General features: G+C 33.9%; 2 protein-coding genes across 3 annotated transcripts in view; one reads left to right on the top strand and one right to left on the bottom strand.

Annotated features, from left to right (window-relative positions):
• LOC148307811 (G protein-coupled receptor Mth2-like) overlaps positions 1–17,146 on the top strand; it is a 56,165-nt gene extending 39,019 nt beyond the window's left edge. Inside the window, exons 1-9 of one of the 2 annotated variants that reach the window (XM_088262755.1) lie at positions 1,221–1,457; positions 6,694–7,006; positions 9,534–9,746; positions 11,175–11,290; positions 12,278–12,356; positions 12,950–13,110; positions 14,403–14,547; positions 14,634–14,726; positions 15,471–17,146. In XM_088262755.1, coding sequence (XP_088118881.1) covers positions 6,702–7,006; positions 9,534–9,746; positions 11,175–11,290; positions 12,278–12,356; positions 12,950–13,110; positions 14,403–14,547; positions 14,634–14,726; positions 15,471–15,672 — 1,314 coding nt within the window. In that variant the 5' untranslated portion in view covers positions 1,221–1,457; positions 6,694–6,701 and the 3' untranslated portion in view covers positions 15,673–17,146. Of the gene's footprint in view, positions 1–1,220; positions 1,458–6,693; positions 7,007–9,533; positions 9,747–11,174; positions 11,291–12,277; positions 12,357–12,949; positions 13,111–14,402; positions 14,548–14,633; positions 14,727–15,470 lie in introns of those variants that run through there. The other variant, XM_088262754.1, reaches the window with a different exon arrangement.
• The window catches only part of LOC148307809 (RNA helicase aquarius), a 120,952-nt gene that overhangs the window by 75,217 nt on the left and 23,382 nt on the right, over positions 1–22,353 (bottom strand). The gene's annotated exons all lie outside the window — the stretch shown is intronic.

Below are 22,353 nucleotides of genomic sequence, written 5' to 3'. Positions count from 1 at the left end.
GTATTGGAGATAATCCAGATTTTGTGAACAAGTATTTGGACACACTCAAAATGTTGTAATTAAATATTTAAATCGAACACTGATTTGAGTCTACTTAAATGCTTTTTTTATTCTAAAATAATTCTGTTTCACCTTTCAAACTAATCTCATTAGTTTTCTGTCAGATATCAAGCTGTACGCAATAGTTTTCTGTCAGCTAGACAATTCATGTAATTTTTGTATTGTAGATCATACTTTCTCGTTATTCTTTGTATCTGAATTTTCTCGTCTTCTACTTATAACAACTCTTTTTTTTTGTTACTTGAATTTTTACTTAACTAAAAATTGCCCTCTGGGCGTTTGTGTGAGTAAATAAATAAATAAATAAATTAGTGCCCAAAATGCCCTAACAAGGCGAACAACTGTCACAGAAATTTTGTTTTTATATTTAAAAAATAAAATAAACATTTTATTATACTCAAATCAGAATTTACAACATTTTGAGTGTGTCCAAATACTTGTTCACAAAATCTGGATTATCTCAAATTACAGGAGTCATTTTTTTTATATTGTTTTTGACATCTCATCAAAGATGAAGAAGAATATGGAAGTCTGGGCATTTACGGGGTTGACGACCGTCATAGGCTGGTTTAAGTGATCACTTTACACACGTGTAACATTCACCAATTCTACCCATTATTGACAACCACACTACTCAAATACTTGGAAGTTCTATATATATATAAATATATGAACCAATTTAGAAACTTTGTTCTTGAATCACTAGAACTTCACTAGAGACATCTATTGGTGAGATGTAAAGAAGCTTTTTATTAAGCAGAAACTCTTATATTAGTATGTGAGATCCGAATATTGGATTATAATCACACACATGAGAAACGCCAGAAAATACCATTTTCATTTCTATGACGGTCGTCAGCCCCGTAAATGCCCAGACTTCCATATTCTTCTTCATCTTTGATGAGATGTCAAAAAACAATACTCAAATCAGTGTTTGATTTAAAGTACAATTATGGAGATCTACAAAATGAACGCCAAGTCAATGAATGAATGAAGAAATTCGGAACTTTTATATCTTGGTATATTGGCCGGCATATGAGAACGTAACGAAACGAAGATAAGACAAAAAAAAATGAGTAAGTACTAATCGCAAAGAAAACCATTTAGATTATATTTACATATAATTGTATAAATATATATGTAGTCGCGCCACAGAGAGCAAGTCAGATGGAGCGTGTGCGTCGCGTGTAACGTATGTCGATAGAGCACGTCTGATTTCACCAACAAAACGTAAAAACATCCCAGTACGACAAAGTCATAAAAAAAAATTATTACACAAATTATCCCGATTCGATTTCCGCGATGAAAAATCAGTGAAGTGATTGATCTAAGGTGGACGTTGCATTGTGTTGTGATTTTTGGAAGAAAATTTGTTTTGATACAGTATTTTTAAAAAGGTTTGTTTTCTTATTTGATATTTTAAAAAAAAAAAATACGGAATATTTTAACGCGTTATCACGAAGATTACGAGTATATTAGAAAAACAAAAACAATGACATATAATATTCTTACTATCCAGCTTTATTCTATGAATTTTATTTTATTTTTACTAATTATATTTATTTATTTTTCATTAAAATAAATATTTTAATTTTTAAATATTTCAGCATTTCTATTTTTACTAATTATGTATTCAAATAGCACAATTTTTTCACAAAACTTGGACTGACTTTTCGCACCCTTATCCGCACCAGATGGTGCATAGGGCACTGCATCATATAAACGCAGTGTTATCTTGATCGTTAACACATGAAGGAAAGCTAGTCAGCCCTCCAGGTACCAGTCCAGGGTAATATCGCATAAATATTAGACTGAACTAACTAATCACTACGCCGCTTTCGCGGAGGTAGGTAGAGAGAATAGAACGCCACACCAATACGTCTTTGCAAACAATCGTCACCTCTTCCACATTCATTCATCTCTTCATAAAATAAGATATTGTGTTTTATATCGTTTTATGCTTTTCATAATAATTAGAAGGAATAATTACTATTCTTAACAAAGTAAACGTACCATATATTTACAACATTTTGAGTGTGTCCAAATACTTATTTATTAAGCAGAAACTCTTATATTAATAAAAAAAGCTTCTTTACATCTCACCAATAGATGTCTCTAGTGAAGTTCTAGTGATTCAATAACAATGTTTCTGAATTGGTTCACACTTATAGAACTTCCAAGAATTTGAGTAGTGTGGTTGTCAATAATGGGTAGAATTGGTGAATGTTACACGTGTGTAAAGTGATCACTTAAACCAGCCTATGACGGTCGTCAGCCCCGTAAATGCCCAGACTTCCATATTCTTCTTCATCTTTGATGAGATGTCAATAGTACCATATATTGATAGTTTTCCAATAAAACTAAACAAACAGTGGACTTTCATTAAAATCTTTAAACTGACTCCTTATCTTGATATCTTCTTTCTTCTTCTTCTTCTTAAACCCTTATCCGCACCCCAATGGTGCATAGGGCACTGTGTCATATAAACGCAGTGTTATCTTGATCGTTTACACATGAAGGAAAGGTGATCAGCCCTCCGCTTCTGGTACCAGTCCAGGGTAATATTGAATAAATATTACAGTGAAAAAATCACTTATATTTACTTGACCCCCCCTGGGAATCGAACCCGGGACCTCCAGAACGGTAGCCGAGCGTGTTGACCATTACACTACGGAGGCGGATAATATTTGATATCTTACTAGCTTAATATTGCCCTGAAAACGTCCCGGATTTTAAACTTGTAAGTATAATATATTGACTTGGTAAAAATGACTAACTGCATTGAAGTTTTATTTTCTTGCTAATTATGATATAACATTAAACTCGAAATTTATTTGTCTTTGAGCATTGATATTTCCCTTTTTTCTCCCTCCCGTCCCTCTTTCAGTATTTTCTCAAATTTACAATTGTAGAATTTTGTAACTGTAGTCTGCCTCCGTGGTGTAATGGTCAGCACGCTCGGTTGCCGTTCTGGAGGTCCCGGGTTCGATTCCCAGGGGGGGTCAAATAAATATAAGTGATTTTTTCACTGTAATATTTATTCAATATTACCCTGGACTGGTACCTGAAGTGGAGGGCTGATCACCTTTCCTTCATGTGTAAACAATCAAGATAACACTGCGTTATATGACGCAGTGCCCTATGCACCATTGGGGTGCGGATAAGGGTTTTATTATTTTATTATTAATAATAGTATTTGGAATAGTACAAGTACTTAACTCATTTTATGTGGATGACTTCATTTATTTAACTTTTCTGTAAAATTCGATTTTTTTAAACACACATGTTAAAGACATCTAGAGCATAAGAAAACATATCGTAGTCATACAGGAGAAAATGATTAAGTGCATTTTTTACAAAAACGTGATCATTGACTGTTTGATATCTTACTAGCTTAATATTGCCCTGAAAAAAAACCCAAAGGATTTTAAATCTGGTAGTATGGTATAATATATTGACTTGTTAAAAATGACTAGCTGCATTGATGTTTATTTCCTTGCGAAGCAAAAGTGACTTAAATGGCCCTCCATAACATTTTACGTTTTGTTAGTTGGTCACTTTCTCCTGTACGACTACGATATATTAATAAGTGGTGAATATACCTTTTTCGGGACCTTTCGGCTCGTAATGTTAATTAATTATAAAATATTTATTTTCCTACATAAGAGCGCAGGTAACACGTGAACGTTTGATGAGTGTGTGTGTGTGTGACGGTTACCTCAGGACGGTATCCTTAATTAGAATACCACATTAAAACCACATACGATTGTGTATCATGCGCCTACATCCATTTCCCCGGATTGCCCTTGGTACGAAAAGGATTGCGCATAAATTGTCACGGATGTAACAAATCTCTAACAAAACAAAACTAAATTGTACGCGATTAATGAAAATATGTATATAAATAAAAATGTGAATGTTCGTTTGTTCAAAATTTTAATTTTCTTTAAAAAAATCACTGATAACTTTTTAAAAAGCATTTACATAAATACGCTCGTTTTTATCTGTCTACATATATACAAATAAAAATAGAAATTTTCGTTTTTTTTAAATCTTAAATTTTCTAAAGCTTTTCACCGATTGCTTTGAAATTTTGACACAACGTTGCATTTAAATACGCTCGTTTTTATCTATCTACATATGTATATACAAATAAAAATAGATTTTTTTTTTTAAATCTTAAATTTCCTAAAGCTTTTCACCGATTGCTTTGAAATTTTGACACAACGTTGCATTTAAATACGCTCGTTTTTATCTATCTACATATGTATATACAAATAAAAATAGATTTTTTTTTTTAAATCTTAAATTTCCTAAAGCTTTTCACCGATTGCTTTAAAATTTTGACACAACGTTGCATTAAAATACGCTCTTTTGTATCTATCTACATATATAGTAAAAAAATTAAATAATCGTTTTTTTTAATCTTAAATATAAAGTTTTTCACCGATTGCTTTGAAATTTTGACGCAACGTTGCATTCAAATACGCGCGTTTTTTGCCATCTGTTTTTTAACTTAAACAGCAACACACGCAATACAAAATATTTTTCATGGCGGACAGCGTGCTTCTTGACACCCGCTGTTACATATTCCAGATTGCATTGTTGTTTCATAATTGTTTTAATATTTTCATTGCTTCACAAGCTTTATGAAGTGAAATAAAACATGTAAGAAATGTGTACTTTCTTTTCATTTAATATGGTTGAGAAACAGCAACGCGTGGCCGGAAACAGAGGTAGCAAGCAATAAAAACAGATTATGGCAAAATGTGGTAATTTCGGTAAATTCGCACACTCTGTTTACGCGTCGATAAAATTTGCTTTACGAGTTGTTTTGATATTGGTTTGTACGCCGGAATTATGCAAATCCGCAATCAACTTGCGCAAACTGTATATACACCATGGGTGGCCAACCTTTTCAGCAGCCGGGCCAGATTTATATATATATATATATATATATATATATAATAAAACCCTTACCGCACCCCAACGCAATGTTATCTCGATCGATTACACATGAAGGAAAGGTGATCAGCCCTCCACTTCAGGTACCAGTCCAGTGTAATATTGAATAAATATAAGAGTGAAAAAATCACTTATATATTTATTAAACCCCCCTGGAATCGAACCCGGGACCTCCAGAACGGTAGGCGAGCATGCTGACCACTACGGAGGCGGAGAAATATATATATATATATATATATATATATATATATATATATATATATATATATATATATATATATATATATATATATATATAAAAATATATTTTTTATGAAGATACAACGAAAATGAGAATCATACAAATTTATGAAATTAGAGTTAGGCAATACAAAAATAATCTGAAAACTTCTCAGTAGTTCTATTACTCTTCTCTTCTTTGGTCCAACGTCTTTACTACTTGACGCCATTATATGGGTTTTGAAAATGTCACGATAGAGAAATACTCCCATATATGGGATATGATACGAACTACGCACGGTGAAATGTTCTTTTGGTGGTTTTATGTACAAGAAAAAAATATGTGAAATCCTCCGCGGGCCGCGGGTTGGCCACCCTTGATATATATACCGTACACCAGCGGATGCGGATCCGAAATACAAAAAATTAATACTTTTGCTAATATACGTTTTTTTTGTTGAGAGGTTGGGATTTTGAACTGGCTACATTGTTTCTACAGACTGTCCTTTTGACAGTACGTTTTGCCACTTACCACGAATAGACTGAATAACCACTATGCGCGTCGTAGGTTCACTGAATGGACCGAAAACAATATTCGGCTTAAGGCCCAGCATTCGTTAAGTCGCAACTTAATTTTCTCTAAATCCAGGTAACATTTCACGTAATTAATTTTTTTCTTAAAACACCGTTTTTGTATTTGCCCTCTTCAGGGTTTATTTATGACTTAGTCATAAATAAACCCTGAAGAGGGCAACAGGTTGTTGCCGAAACTAGTTGGTTGTTAGTAAAAATGTGAGTGGATCAAAAAACAAATTCTTTTTATTTCTCAAAATAATAAAAATACAAGTTCACTTAGTGAGCTTGTGCTCTACACGGAATTGTACCGTCCGGCAGTCCGGTTTTGAAAAATAAAAGCGACTACGACAGTTTAGCGTGATCGAATTTACGCGCAACGCGTTCACGCACCGATCAAGAGCTCCGACCCGAAGAAAGATGGACAAAAGCACAAGCCAATCATCGTTTTATCACGCTAACTGAAGTGCCGGACGGTAAAATTCCGTGCAGTGCACAAGTCCCCTTTGGGCGTTTGTCCACTTCACGGAATTACACGAACGCCTCCACAGCCCGGACCAGCACAGCAGACTCTTTTACGAATCCGTTTTACAAGTTACGATTTTTTTCCTTGAAGATACGTAAAGTGACGAGTTTTTTTTTTAATTACCTAACGTCCAAGTGATTCTGAAATCTAGCTACGGCTTATGCAACACCGTTTATCATGTCCCTACTCAGGTTTCAACTTTATAAGCTTCATAGCCTATACCTACTTGTGAGTGGATTTACTCTTTATGTTTAAGGTTACTATAACTTCATGTAATTCATCAGTGAAAATTCTAGGCAAAAACACTCGCAAGTGACGAGAGTGGTAACACTGTTCTGGTATGTTGGCAGCGCTGGCGATGGTCGCGCGGGGAGTGGGGGTGACGCTGGTCGCGCTGACCGCGCTAGTCGCGCTGGCCGCGGCGGCGCGCGTGGACGTGCCGGTCGGCGCCGCGTGCTGCCCAGGCGAGAACCTGCTCGCGCACACGGGCTGCGCGGAGGCGGGCGCGCCGCTCAGCCGGCTGCCGAGCCCGCGCCGGCGCGTGCAGCTCGCGTGCGCCGAGGGCATGTACATGCTGGACCCGGTCGGCGAGATGATGATGACGTTCCGCGTGGACGCGGACGGCGCGCTGCACACGGACACCGGCAAGACGGACGGGGGCAAGTAAGTTACCGATCCCCCATTACCACTCATTGCAATATTCAAACCCTTGTCGGCACCCCAATGGTGCATAGGGCACTGCATCATATAAACGCAAATCTTATCTTATCTTGATCGTTAACACATGAAGGTGAACAGCCCTCCGCTTCAGGTAACAATCCAGGGTAATATTGTATAATTATAAAAGTGAAAAAATCAATTATATTTATTTGACCCCCCCCCCCCCTGGGAATCAAACCTGGGACCACCAGTACAGAAACCAAGCGCGCTGACCATTACACTACGGAGGCGGACAAATATTTGATATTGCTCTGGAGCTAAGAAGCGCAAGAGTGATACACCTTGCCTTCATTTGACTATGATCAAGATAACACTGCGTCAATAAGATGCAGTGCCCTATGCACCATTGGATAAGCAGATAACGGATAGAATAAGTTTATTCAAAATCTTAAATCTCCTCAATACAAATAATCATGGTATACTGATGAGGGAAATAGGAAGCCGTTGAAGGTAAAATATAGTGTTATCAAAATAGGTAGGTACATATTTCAATTGGGAAGTATATCCGGAATAGTGGAACAGTTGATGCCGTAATTAAACGTCACCAGGAACACTAGTGGGAAAGCTAACCAAACATACATGCATAAAAAAACCTATGACGTAAATAAGACAACTGATAAGATGCATGTGTACTGGTATGTATTTTATTAAAACAACAAAAAAATAATAACAATGTAATTATTGTGACGTAGAAAGATAATATTGTCCTTACACACAAATAATGACCCGAGTTCCGTTACTACACATACACCTTCTTCTTCTTATTCTAACCCTTATTCTCGTCCACATAGGGCACAGCATCATATTGACCGTGTATTATCTTGAACCTTACTTGCATAAAGACAAGGCGGTCAATCCTGCTGGAGGTCCCGGATTCAATTTATTTATGTACTTATTTTTATTTATTTTATTTATTCGGGAATTGTACAGCTTACGTATAAAAAAATGATATAATAAACAATAGTTACATTAACAATAATAAACATTACATTACATTAATAAAAAATAGTTAATTAACTCAATTCCTAGGGAGGTTAAAATAAATATGAGTGATTTTCACTCACATATTCATTTAATATCACCCTAGACTGGTGTCCGCCTCCGTAGTGTAATGGTCAGCACGCTCGGCTACCGTTCTGGAGGTCCCGGGTTCGATTCCCAAGGGGGGTAAAATAAATATAAGTGATTTTTTCACTGTCATATTTATTCAATATTACCCTGGACTGGTACCTAAAGCGGAGGGCTGATCACCTTTCCTTCATGTGTAAACGATCAAGATAACACTGCGTTTATATGACGCAGTGCCCTATGCACCATTGGGGTGCGGATAAGGGTTTTATTATTATTATTATTAGACTGGTACAAGAAGTGCAGGACTGATCACCTTGAAATTATGTAATTAACGATCATGACAATACTGCATTAACACCATTGGGTGCAGATAAGGGTTAGAAGAAGATGATATTTGGGATAAACCAAGTAAATTATCCAAATCAGCACACCAACTAGTTGCTGTTCCAATTTTTCAACAACAAAAAAAGTATTTTTATTGCATTTATTACCTACCTTGCTTATTATGTACAAGGTTTATAGATCATTAAGTGGATTTTTAAATTTTTCTAACTAAATAAAGATATTTGATTTAAATCTGTGTCGGGAACAGGAGGGATAATCTAGTGTGGGCCAATCAGGAACATCTCAGCATTTGCTCATTGCTGGGAGGAAACCACATAAAACTCCCTAGGAAAATGCGGACTGTCGACTGCCATCAACAGGCCTTCCGTTCCACCAGAAGAGGGTTCGGCATTTTGTCCTAGCTTGGTTTATGGTACCAATGGCCTTCACTATTTTTATCATGTATGATACCACCAGAATAATAGTCTAAAAAGATCCACAGTGTTTTACTGCAGTTCATTCGATTTTTACAGTGTTTTACTACATTTGATGATTTCGCACTATGTTCTCTAATAATTCTTGTATTGCTTGTGTTGCACAGTTTACACCCACGCTGTGCAAGCAAGTTGCTTGCAAGACATCGGACATTCCCACTTTTAAGTTTTTTTTGTTGATGGATGGTTCCGAATGGAAACCGAGATTTTCCATACCGAACCTGGGGATGTGGCGGGAGCTATCAGAGAGTCCACCGCTTTACCATACTTTTACCACCCCCTATGTCCGCCTCCGTAGTGTAATGATCAGCACACTCGGCTACCGTACTGGAGGTCCCGAGTTCGATTCCCAGGGAAGGGTCAAATAAATATAATTGATTTTTTCACTCTAATATTTACTCAATATTACACTGGACTGATACCTGAAGCGGAGGGCTGATCACCCTTCCTTCATGTGTTAACAATCAAGATAACACTGCGTTTATATGACGCAGTGCCCTATGCACCATCGGATGCGGATGAGGGTTTGAAGAAGATGTGCTTAGTGCCGCAAACTAACCAAATTATATTTATCGTTCCAGTTTCTGCATAGTGGACAAATTAGAATTCAACGACACTGTAGACCTGAGTGCTGTGTCTCCGAAGGACTTGTCAAAAACTCAAGTGGCTCTCGTATGCTTCGGCGCTCAAGAGGAAACGTTCCTATCGGCCACCGTGACGGGCACCCTGGCTCTAGTGTCAGTTGGCTTCCTGGTGCTCACGTTGGTGGTCTACGCTATCGTCCCAGAACTAAGGTAAATCTAGATACTTCTTCTTTCTGTGCCACTTCTAACGAAGATCGGCGATCGTCATGGCTATCTTCAATTTTAATGCTGCAGCTCGGAACAGAGATTTGGTGCTTCTGCCAAACCATTGTCTTAGGTTTTCCAGGCATGATTCCTTCGGCGTCCTTGAGTTCTTCGCCCCTCAATCTTTCCTTGTATGATTAGGTGGAGAAGACGATATTCTTCATTTCTCATGACGTGTCCGAAGTACATCAGCTTTCTCTGCTTGATGGTTGGTAGGAGTTCCTTATTGGTATTCATCCGTCAGAGGACTTCTAGGACTTAAAGCTACATATTTAGTTCAGTTACTTAAGCAAACAAAACCTGTTGGCAAAAAATTTTAAATGGTCTAACAGGACTTTGATATGGAGATAATATTGTGGGTATACTGGCAAAAAACATTAACTCTAAAATCCCTGTTTGAATAATCCTTGGAATAAGTCTGGGCGTTTACGGGGCTGACGACCGTCATAGGCTGGTTTGAGTGATCACTTTACACACCTGTAACATTACCAATTCTACCCATTACTGACAACCACACTACTCAAATTCTTGGAACTTTTTATCTGGTCAAATTATAAGCTTGAATAATAAAAATGAAAATGATATTTTTTGGCGTTTCTCATGTGTGTGATTATAATCCAGGATTCGGACCTCACATACTAATAAAAGAGTTTTTGCTGAATAAAAAGCTTCTTTTCATCTCACCAATAGATGTCTCTAGTGAAGATCTAGTGATTTAAGAATAATGTTTCAAAATTGGTTCATATATATAGAACTTCCAAGAATTTGAGTAGTGTGGTTGTCAATAATGCGTAGAATTGGTGAATGTTACACGTGTGTAAAGTGATCACTTAAACCAGCCTATGACGGTTCTCAGCCCCGTAAATGCCCAGACTTCCGTATTCTTCTTCATCTTTGATGAGATGTCAAAAAATAATATGAATAATCCCTGTTATTTAAAGCTTTTAACCTGAATAAAATACCCGTTATTAAATTTAAAGTTGAAGTTTCTTTTAAAACCACATGCATTAGTGCATTTTGCCAGTTTATAGAAAACACTTCGTTTTTTACCACTTGAGTTTTATTATAGACTACATGTTTCAACTCAGAAGTTAAACTTCCATCATTCAGGTCTGTATAATAACTAATAACTTCTGAGTTGAAACATGTAGTCTATAATAAAACTCAAGTGGTAAAAAACGAAGTGTTTTCTTTAATCATTGTAACATGTCTTACTACAAATTTAATGCCGAAACAATAAATAAAATAGTTTATAGAACGTTGAAAACTTTATAATGTGCATCATCAAGTCGACATAGCATATTTTCATGCAACGTTTTTTACCAGTACACCCACGATATATTGTACAGTAATAAAATAAATCTTGCATTTCAGAGATCTGCAGGGAAAATGCATCGCATGTACATCACTGTGCTTGTGTCTAGGATTCTTCCATCTATCTATGGCACAGCTATTCATTATAAGTGACGATCAATTCTGCGTAATCAATGGTAAATATTTTTTAAAATATATTATTTATTCTATCAGACACTGGCTTATTCAATCTATGGATGATATATTAACGCATTATTGTCAGGCGGTTTTTCGTTCAACCCTGACCTTAATTTATTCTCAGACAGTCTGCCGCCCGACCCTCAGTATACTAACCACAAGTAACCACAAACCCAATTCCGATCTGTACAATGTTTTTTGGCATCTCTCACGCTCTACTAAAAGTAAGCAAATAGAACGCTTATAAGCGTCTCCCGCTCTCCACCAACAGTGTGCAACAACGCTTTTCCCATAAACAATTTGGTCATATATAAGTGTCTCAACTGAGATCAATCATCTATCGTTATTTGATTCCTTTTGAATGGTAATTGTAATTTTGATAGATGTGGAATTTTGGCTGTCAGTGATGCCAGAGAATAATTAATATTACACAAGTGCATAAAATTATCACTTAAGCCAGCCAAATGCTAGGTCGGAAGCCCTGAAATGCTAAGACTTCCATCATCTTTCGTTCAAAAATGATAATGCATTAAAATTGTCTCAGTCAAAATACACCTATAATACATGTCAATATTTTCTATAATAAATCTCGATTATTTATATGCAAATATTTTGTTCCGAAACCTGAATATTCTCAGAATACAAGTTAGATTATTATTAGTAGCTGAGAGTAAATATTGAATATTTGATCAACATGCGTTGATGACTTTTGTTACACAGTGTATTTTGGAATTTCTTTAATAACATTTCCTTAGAAATATTTTCATTTATATACTAATCCAGGATTCGCTGCTAGTAAATATCACGAAATGAATTTCAAACAACGAATATTCAGTTATTGTATAGTACATTAAAAATAACAGCATTTGAATTTGTCTATTGTTGTTTTACAGTATTATTGATAACACAATAATCTCATTGTATTAAATCGCTTTAAATTCAACTAAATATATTAATAATTAATACAACAATTATTAATGTTTCAGGATTCCTCATATATTTTTGGATGTTGGCGACATTCTTTTGGATGAATGTTGTGTCTATCAATGTGATGAAAACAGTTGTGTAAGTATGATTACGTCTCATATTTCTCTCCGTAGTGTAAAGGTTAACAAGTATGGCTATCTTAAACAAATTGCAGGGTTCGATTCCTAGCTGGGAAGCCATTAAAAACATATAATCCAATTTTTTAACATGCAAATAAAGAGAACCTTGCTATTTCTGTCACAAGAATAAATATTGGCTGTACAACTTTCAAAACATCATGGGCAGAATCGTGAAAGTTACGCAAGTGTGTAAAATGATCAATTTAGCCATCCAAAGACGGATCGTAAGCCCTCTAAATGGTCAAAGACTTTTATATTACCTTCTCATATATTCCATGTCTCCGTGACACATTTACATTTAATTCTTTAAACTCTGTTTAAAAATTTTCACTCTACAGCCCTAAAGAAAGCTCCCGTAAGTGTGGCCAAGGTTTTGGTAGGATGGTAGAATATTGATAAATGGTTTAACCCAAAAAATATGTTTATAATTAACTGTGATCGTGAATGAGTGAGTACATTCATATTTATTTCATTTTCATTGAATGATATATATCATTGTAACCAAGTTGTATTTTAAATTGATTCTATAAGTGTATTTTCATTTGGATACAGTTTCCGAACTTCTGGAATGTCGGAGAAGAAAACGTTCCTGGCTTATAGTTCCTACGGATGGGGTATGCCAACTACCTTTTTAATAGCAGCCGTGATTGCCGAACAAGTATCCGGAGATCATCTCAAACCGGGATTCGGAAGCAACTCCTGTTGGTTTAGCGGTAAGTAATAATTATTATTTAAGATAAAAAGCATAAAGCCAACATACACTGAAAAAACCATTAAAAGTATATTCGCTATTGTTGGAAATTAGATAAACGCGATACTCTTCTTTCTAAATAGTGTCATAAATTAAATGTAGCAAAAATTAGTCTAGGACTAGGTACTTATTAGGCACTTAATGCTTTTGAACGAGCAGTAATCGGGGACAGTCATGCGTAGTATCGCGCTAACCCGAACACTGCTGGAGTGTTTTGACTTGTTTGCGTTACATAAGATAAACAACCGAACTAAGTTCACCAGTTGCCACTTGACGCTTTTTGTTGGAATTTATTGGAAATTCTGCAATAAACAATATAATTAATATTTTATTTGTATTTTTTTAACTGAATTTATTATTATAGTTGGACATTTTATTTATTTTTTTATATTAAGTCAAGTTTTTTTTATTCCTTCTTATTCATTTATTTTTTTATACTGGACATTTTTTTAACTAAGTTAACTCTTTAAATAAAAAATCAAATTACCTGATATTTTTAGTTGTATTTTTGAAGTGGTTAGTGTAATTCTTAAAACCTTCTGATAAAGTCAAAAGGATATAATAATATGTAAAAAAAAAGTAATTAAACCAATTCTTTTAGCTTAGCTTTACATACGGTATTTGAAAATGATGCAGAATGCATCGAAACATATGTCACAATAGATTCTAAGAAATACTGGTATTTACCAAGTAAAAAATGGATAGATTTCACCACATAGTGATTGCCGAATCAATTAATGAAATTAAACCAATTCTGCTTCCCCTATTCTATCTTCTGATCCCCACCTCCACTCGAGGGAAATCAAAACAGCCCTAATTTGATTGTAAACTTCATGATGACATAGCATAGAATAATTTCACTTTTAATTCTAACTTTTAATTGTTATTACTCTTTTTTACAACCAAAAATCTTTTCTTTATATATGTATGTAACCTGCACCTTTAAGTAAGTTTGTTGTGTACTCATCTTATTGATTATAAACGTTCAAACAATTTGTATTGCACTGTATTTCATTTCTTGTAACGTTTTTTTCATTGTTTTGACTATTGAAAACATTAACTTTGTGGATCATATTGATATATTGGATCACGTGAGCGGATCAAAAAACAACGTGTTTTTATTTCTCAAAATAATATAGTGTTTTTCATTGTTTGTGGATTTAAAAAAAAGACAAAGTGTACAGTCCTCACGCTCCAGATTTTTTGACAGACAAGCACTAGGAAATTTGTAATAGTTATGATTTTATTTTACAGGTAAAGTAGAGACTTGGGGCTACTTCTATGGACCGGTAGCCGTACTCATAGTGTGCAACATTTTACTTTACATTGCGACTTCCATCAAACTGTGGAGACAAACGAGCTATGAGAATGTCACCAAACTGAAGAGCATGAGATACAAGTGAGAACGCTCGGCATATAAATTTTTCTTATAAGTCTGAATAACATGTATCGTATTACTGACACAGAGGGACGTTGACTTTTCAGATTCCTGCTGTACTTTAAAATATTCTTAGTGATGGGAATATCGTGGATCTTTGAAATTATCAGCTACGTTCATGACACCAGGCATATAGTGTGGTACGTAACACTTTTCTTTTACTAAACTATAACTTTGTCCGCCTCTATTAGCGCGTTTATCTACTGTGCTGGAGGTCCCGGATTTGATAACCAGGGGGGTCCAAATAAATATGAATCATTATGTACTCTAATATTTATAAAATATTACCCTGGACTGATAAGATAACACTGTATCAATATGATGCAGTTTCCTATGCGCCATTGAGTGAAAAGAAAGAATAACTTCATATGTAAGTACATTCATATTTTTATATATATATATATATATATATATATATATATATATATATATATATATATATATATATATATATATATATATATATATATATATATATAGCAGAAATTGTCTTTTAATTCATCTTATCAGGTATCTCAAACAGAGCTTTACATAGAGTTTGCATGGTTTTTATAGCAACTTTATACACAGTTTTATGCAATAATTAACCGTTACAAAACTACTATAATAAATAGTAAGGCGCTGTGGCATAGTCGGGTAGATACTCGACTGTGAAACTGACGTTACCGGTTTGATTCCCGCCAATTGCTAAATGAATTAAAGAGTGTCAAAACTATTAGAATATTAATTTTCAATTGGTCAGGGTGTTTGTAATGTATTTGTCACATATAGCTTCCCTATTTTCACTATCCTACCTACAGACAAGCCTCTAAAATAAAGGTTTTGCAGGTTGTTCCTTAAAAAAATATTAATAGTTCGCTCAGTTGATCTCTCAAAAATTTCAGGTTGATAATCGACACGTTCAACTGCCTGCAAGGGCTGGTATTCTTCCTCGTGCTGGTCCTGTTCAGGAAGCGGGCCCTGCGGGGGCTCGCCGCCAGGGGGCTGCGGCTGCCGTGCGCCCCCAACGCGCACACGGGCCCCGACGACGAGTGCGACGAGATCATGCACGAGGAGGAGGCCCCGGCCCTGACCACCTTCTCCTAGTGCTACACCATCTGCGGGGCCCCCGGCCGCTCCGGCCCGCCCCCCAGAGCCCAACAAGAGACATACATCGACCGGATTCTCTGATGTCCCTCGTGAAATTGTTACTAACAGTCCGGAAAGAGAAAGATTCTAACACGTGTTCCGGTTACTCTAAGTCAGGGGTCGGCAACATGTGGGTCTTTAAGCAATTTGTGTGGCTCTTTCTTTGTCAAATTCAAAGTGACATTTTTTTTACAGAAACTTATACAGTGGAACCTCTCATAATGAGCATAATTTGTTGCAGAATCTTACTCGTTAAGTGAAACATTTTTTGTTTTGATTAGCGTGGCTTATAAGTGCATGTTGTGAAAATGGGACTTGCACACTCTCTGTAACTGGTTATGCAAATTCTTGCTCGTTAACCTTTTAAACGCGTTAACTTTGTTCTTAAGAGACGCTCGTGCGCGGCTGTATTTCGCCGTTTTTTAAATTATTACTTTTATCATATATTTAGTTATGAAACGATTTATTTTCCTAAACAAAAACATTCAATGGGATTCATTGTGCCTTTTTGGTACTCTATAATACACGTGTGTCACATTATTCTTGAAATATATCGTAATATAAACAAATTAGATCGTAAAATAAATAAATCAAAGCACGCATCGTGTGTCACTCTTACCCACTGGCGATGCGTAGCGTCGAGAGTGAGACAGATATAGGGCATGATTATGGCGCGGACTAATTACGGACCGCAAGAAAAATCAGGGATCTGTTGTTTTATTTATCCTTGTGATGTTACAAATTATTAGTCAGATATTTCAACAGATGTCATAAGGCCGAGGATTGACGTATTATTTTATCCAAAGTTCCACACCATGAAAAATCCCTCCAAGTTGAACTGAGGTTCGAAACTTGGAGCAAATTGAAAACACAAACGCTTATCTCAGCCGCGTATGGGGCATGTCTTGTTAAAACACATACGGTTATGCGAGCCGCGTGGATCCGGTTAAGGGAGCAACTTTTTTTTTTTTTTAAATGCTCGTTATGCGAATTGCTCATTATGAGAGGTTCCACAGTATTTTACATTTATATTTTTTCTATGATAGATGTATAAATCTGCGCATAAAAATATGTCTGATTAAAAATCTATTGCTTAAAAAATACTTGTTCTTTTAAACATTCAATTAAATTATTGTAAATTAAAAATATGATCATCAATTTTTTTTAAACCATTTTGCTACTAACGTTTTGACTCTTCTGGTTGCCGACCCCTGCTCTAAGCTGATCAATGTCGCCACATACAACACAAGATTCAACTCTGATTGGTAAATGGACCAGAGCAAACCAGAACGCCTCCCGGTTTTCGAGATATTTATTACATGACTATGGGATAAGATCTTAAGTGTTACGCAATATTATATGATATATTGCTCCGGTTAGGCAAGCTACCCATAAAAATATAAACTATTCAAAACAAGATACTAAAGAAAAATATTACGAGAAATAAAAATACTTTGTATTCTGATCCACTCACATTTTTATTTTACCAACTAGTTTCGGCAACAACCTGTTGCCCTCTTCAGGGTTACATTTATGTAATTAATGTAACCCTGAAGAAACATTAATGTAACCCTGAAGAGGGCAACAGGTTGTTGCCGAAACTAGTTGGTAAAATAAAAATGTGAGTGGATCAGAATACAAAGTATTTTTATTTCTCGAAATAATTTATCAAGATGATCCACAAAGTTAATGCTTTCAATATTCAAAACAAAAAATATTACACTCAGACAAAGCGACAAGTTTTCAATACACTCAATATATGGTGGGTATACTGGCAAAAAACGTCTAAAATCCCTGTTTGAATAATCCCTGTAATTTAAAGCTGAATAAAAAACCTGCTATTAAACTTAAAATTTATTTTTAAAACTACATGTACATGACATTTCAAACTACAATACTTATTACTTAGTATATTTTGCCAGTTTATAGTACGTTGAAAACTTAATATTACTGCATCATTAAGTCATAATTGGATATTTTCGAGTTAACGTTTTTTGCCGGTACACCCACGATATATTACATTGACATTAATTAGATATTAAAACTGTAGTTGTAACATAAATTGGGATTGACATTACTAAACGGTGCTATATATATATATCGGACAATTTATAATGTTATTAGATGACTTTAAAAAATGTAATCATTTGGTAATTTTTCATAGAAACGCAGACATGTCCTACTATGTGCAGGTATGTAGCAATATTCACTAGAGCGCAAAAATCTTTTCATTTTTTTTTATTTTATGAACATTGATATCCAAAAATAGAACATAAGTCTAGTCAATAAATGTAGTGGCTCGTAAAGCATTCTCACTAGCTCTAATAAACAAAAGATATATACAAAAAAAAACAATAACAACACTTAGATCCTTAACATTGAAATTTATCATTTTAAATATGGACTCTTAATTACTTTACTTATATGACTATAAACTTAGATATCTTAGTCTAGAAAATTAGATGAGTATCAAAGATTACATTTAATAATACAAAGTTAAATTGATTACGTATATAGATTCTAAAGTTGCCTTAATACTAATAAAAAAATGATCATATGTTAAAATAAAATTTCTCCTAGGCGATACAAAAGGGGCTCAATATTTCTGACACGTCCTATCTGCCTATGGGCGTTTGTGCACTACACGGAATTTTGCCATCCGGCACGTCAGTTAGCATATAAAACGGATGATTGGCTTGGATTGGCTTGTGCTTTTGTCCATCTTTCTTCGGATTGGTGCTCTTGATTGGTGCGTGAACACGTTGCGCGTAAATTCGATCACGCTAAACTGTCGTGGTCGCTTTCATTTTTCAAAACTGGACTGCCAGACGGTAAAATTCCGTGCAGTGCATAAGCGGCTTATCTCTATAGCAATATGGAGAGGAGGTGATGAATTAATTAAAGAAACATGGTTATAGCGTCAAATCGATCGTAACAGAAAAGTCATTTCTTTAATTTTGTAGACCATATAATTTGATCGAGATTTGCTTTCGAATTTCAAAAATTTAATTTTCGGGTATAAAAATTATATGTATATTTAAAGTTAATTTGCAACTACAGATAAATTATTTTGGTCACACTGTACAGGCGACCATTTCTTTTGTGCACACAATTATTTATTTAAATATAATGTATCCACATAACCACATATGTAGATATCTTTGTATTAATTTAAAAATTAAAAAAAAGGACCAAAACATGTCAGATGGCAGTTCTTTCAAGTGCATGGTATTTAAGATATTATAAACACACATTTTGCATTATTTTCTAACGCAAAGCAGTGATATAAATTAATATTTTTCTCCCATAGGAAACTCTCACACAAACCTGATGATCCATTTATATGCTATAACCAAATTTCACTAACGTAGAATGAAAGATCTGATATACATTACAGAAGAAAAAAAAATATATAGTGCTGTATAGAAAGATAAATAATATTCTAATCAATTTAGTTTGTAAAAAGAATTATTGCCATATCTATTTTATTCTGTAGTAGATAAGAAAATGAATAAAATATTGCAATTTTAATTTTGTTTGAGAACTAAAACACGGCTACTTAAATAGTGTTATAAGAAACTTGGCAGCCTCATTAAACAATTAAGTGAATTACTGTATAAAATAAAATTAATGTTTTATTTATCGACAGATTTTTTTCGTCAATTGATGTGATCAAATAAACTCTTCTTAAATTAGTGATTACTTTTTTCTCTCTTTAAGTATAATTATACAAAAATGATTGCCATATTTACGTGTCACTAATTAAGAAAAAATAAGTTTGACATATCTTTATTCTAAGCATTATACTGTAGGCATTAGTTTTTTATCATAAATCTAAAATTTTACTTTTTTCAATAGTCATTCTGCATCATAATAAAAAAATGTTTTTTTCTTCTCGTTAATCTCAAAATATTTTATTTTTGTTGTACTTATGTGATATACGGAAAACTGTCATTCTTATTTTATTATATATTAAGGAATGATCAGAATGGAGTTATGAATCCCACACAACATAAACACATCAAAAAGGCTAAATATTACAACAAATGTCATGTTTTGTATTTTTCAATGTAGTCTTTAAAAAAACAATTCGGTGAAATGCTAAGAAAAATAAAATAGAACATATCGCTCACTCCTTTCAAGAACGTCATAAATCAAAAATCATCAATTTTCAGTTGTGCATGTTTTCGAAATGCCCAGAAAATGTACTATATCCCAGCAAAAGAGGCATATTTTCAACTTAATATTTACCCGCTACAGGGCAGAAAATGTTGTTTTTGCATTTTGAAGAAAAGGTATTGTTTAATTATTTTTTTGAATATACTAAATATTTTTCAAATGGAGAAAAAACCATCAGGTTTTACCTAAAAAATCTATTGCATAGTAAAAAGTTCACTAAGTGGCTTGATATTTATTTTTAATACATTGTGTTATATTTTTAAAACTTTAAAAACATTCTCCTGAAGAATCAAGTTTTTTTTTATTTATGACGTTCTTGAAAGAAGTGAGCGATATGTAATTAATCAGCTGTGAATTAATTTTTTTATTCATGAAAGGAACAGGTCAAAACTCACATATTTCTGATTTCTCAGTGTAATTGAAATAAAAACCAATTTGTGAAAAACTGCACAAAAATTCTTATTCTGCCCCTTATCCGCACTCAATAATGCAAAGGGGACTGCATTGCATCAATGCAGTGTTATCTTAATCGATAATTATGTGAAATGAAGGCGATCAGTCATACACTTCGGGTACCTACTTATCCAAGGTGATATCAAATAAATATTACAGTGAAAAATCACTTTGAACCTCTTGCGATTCGAACCCAGGACTTCCAGAATGTATCAAAACCCGCTAACAAACAAACTATGAGGGTGCGTAAAAATACATGGTGAAATTACATTAGTAATACTGAAGTTAAATATGACGAATTCCACCCAATAAATAACAGTTTTATTAATGATAAAACTTTAGAATATCCTTGAATTTTGCCATTTATGTAACAAACACTGACTACAAATTGTATCTTGATTCCAATTTAAAAATTATTTTATATCATCTCATTATAAATGATGTGTTCAATAAATGACCGAGTTTAAGCAAGAATGTTATATTTAGCAGCAGCTGTGCATTATTATTTAAGGAATCAATAACACTAGGTGCGTAAAAGTAAACTTTCTAAACACATTTTTGGTAATGAAGAATTTTAACAGAAAATGGAAAATGTTTAGTAATTAATATTATTTTTAAACATCAAATTCACTGAAAAGGCAATTTTTCTTTATAAGTTGTATATGAAAAATGTAATTTAAATTTCAAAAAAATCTTGAACCAAAAAAATATTGCTACTGCCCTTATATGAAAACGAAATCAAATAAAGGAAACGCAAAAAAAAATTAAATAAAAAAATTATCAAATATTTTTATATTCCAGCTAGTGCCATTTTTTTGCTATGCTGTATATATTTTTTATTTGTCTGTGCTTAATTACTGTAGAAAATTTCGATTATGTTTATAATTCTCTATTGAATATTCCATATTATAAATAATTAATGTTAGTAAATATGTAATCATAAAAATAAAAAGAATTAATTGCATACCAATATTGTTTTATTTCATTTAAACCTATCCCATTTTTAGCTAGCCAAGTCCTTCTGTTTCATAAACATACAAGTCAACCTTAACTTTTAAATGATGTATTGGCAATTATTGTTAATAAAATTAAGAAATTTTAAAAGAAAAGCTTAGTTTTAATTAAACATTCTATTTATTATATCGCTCACTCCATTCAAGAACGTCATAAATCAAAAAACTTGATTTTTCAAGAGAATGTTTTTAAAGATCAAAAATATAATACAATGTATTAAAAATAAATATCAAGCCACTTATTGAACTTTTTACTGTGTAACAGATCTTTTTAGGTACAACCTGAAGGTTTTTTCTTCATTTGAAAATATTTAGTATATTTTAAAAAATAATTAAACAATACCTTTTCTTCAAAATGCAAAAACAACACTTTCTGCCCTGTGGCGGGTAAATATTAAGTTAAAAATATGCCTCTTTTGCTGGGATATAGTACATTTTTTGTGCATTCCGAAAACATGCACAACTGAACATTGACGATTTTTGATTTATGACGTTCTTGAAAGGAGTGGGCGATATTTGTCTAGTGATAAAATTAAATTGCCAACAGAAAGTTACTAAAAACCTTATATCTGATATATGTATTTTATGAATGAGAGATTTTCGCAACCTATAGATGTTTCATTAATCCATTGGGTCTAAGGTGTCCATTTAACAGTTTCAACCTTAAATCATTGAGCTGGATCCCCAAACAAACGCAAATTCTACCAGGGATGTTTGCTTTTGTTGTTTTTAACTTCGAAAAACTAGCTAGTAAATTTCCTTCGAAATTATCCAGAAAACTTGCATGGGTAAAAATTGTGAGTATAAAAAAATATCTAGAAGGCGTTGGTTAAGAAAAAATTATTAATCAATCTTTAATATGTAAATATATTTAAAATCGGAACAATTTCAATGTTGCCGTTAATGATAATTCCATTATGTCATCCGTCTAGTCACGTATGCTAATTTATTTCTCTATTGATATTGTTTACGCATTCGATGATTCATCTGACGC

This window comes from Brachycentrus maculatus, unplaced genomic scaffold, assembly GCF_059751285.1.
Source record: "Brachycentrus maculatus isolate JH-2025_06_01 unplaced genomic scaffold, ASM5975128v1 h1tg000188l, whole genome shotgun sequence".
NCBI lineage: Eukaryota > Metazoa > Arthropoda > Insecta > Trichoptera > Brachycentridae > Brachycentrus > Brachycentrus maculatus.
Note: the sequence above shows the minus strand (reverse complement) of the source record. Positions and strands in the feature narration are given on the sequence as shown.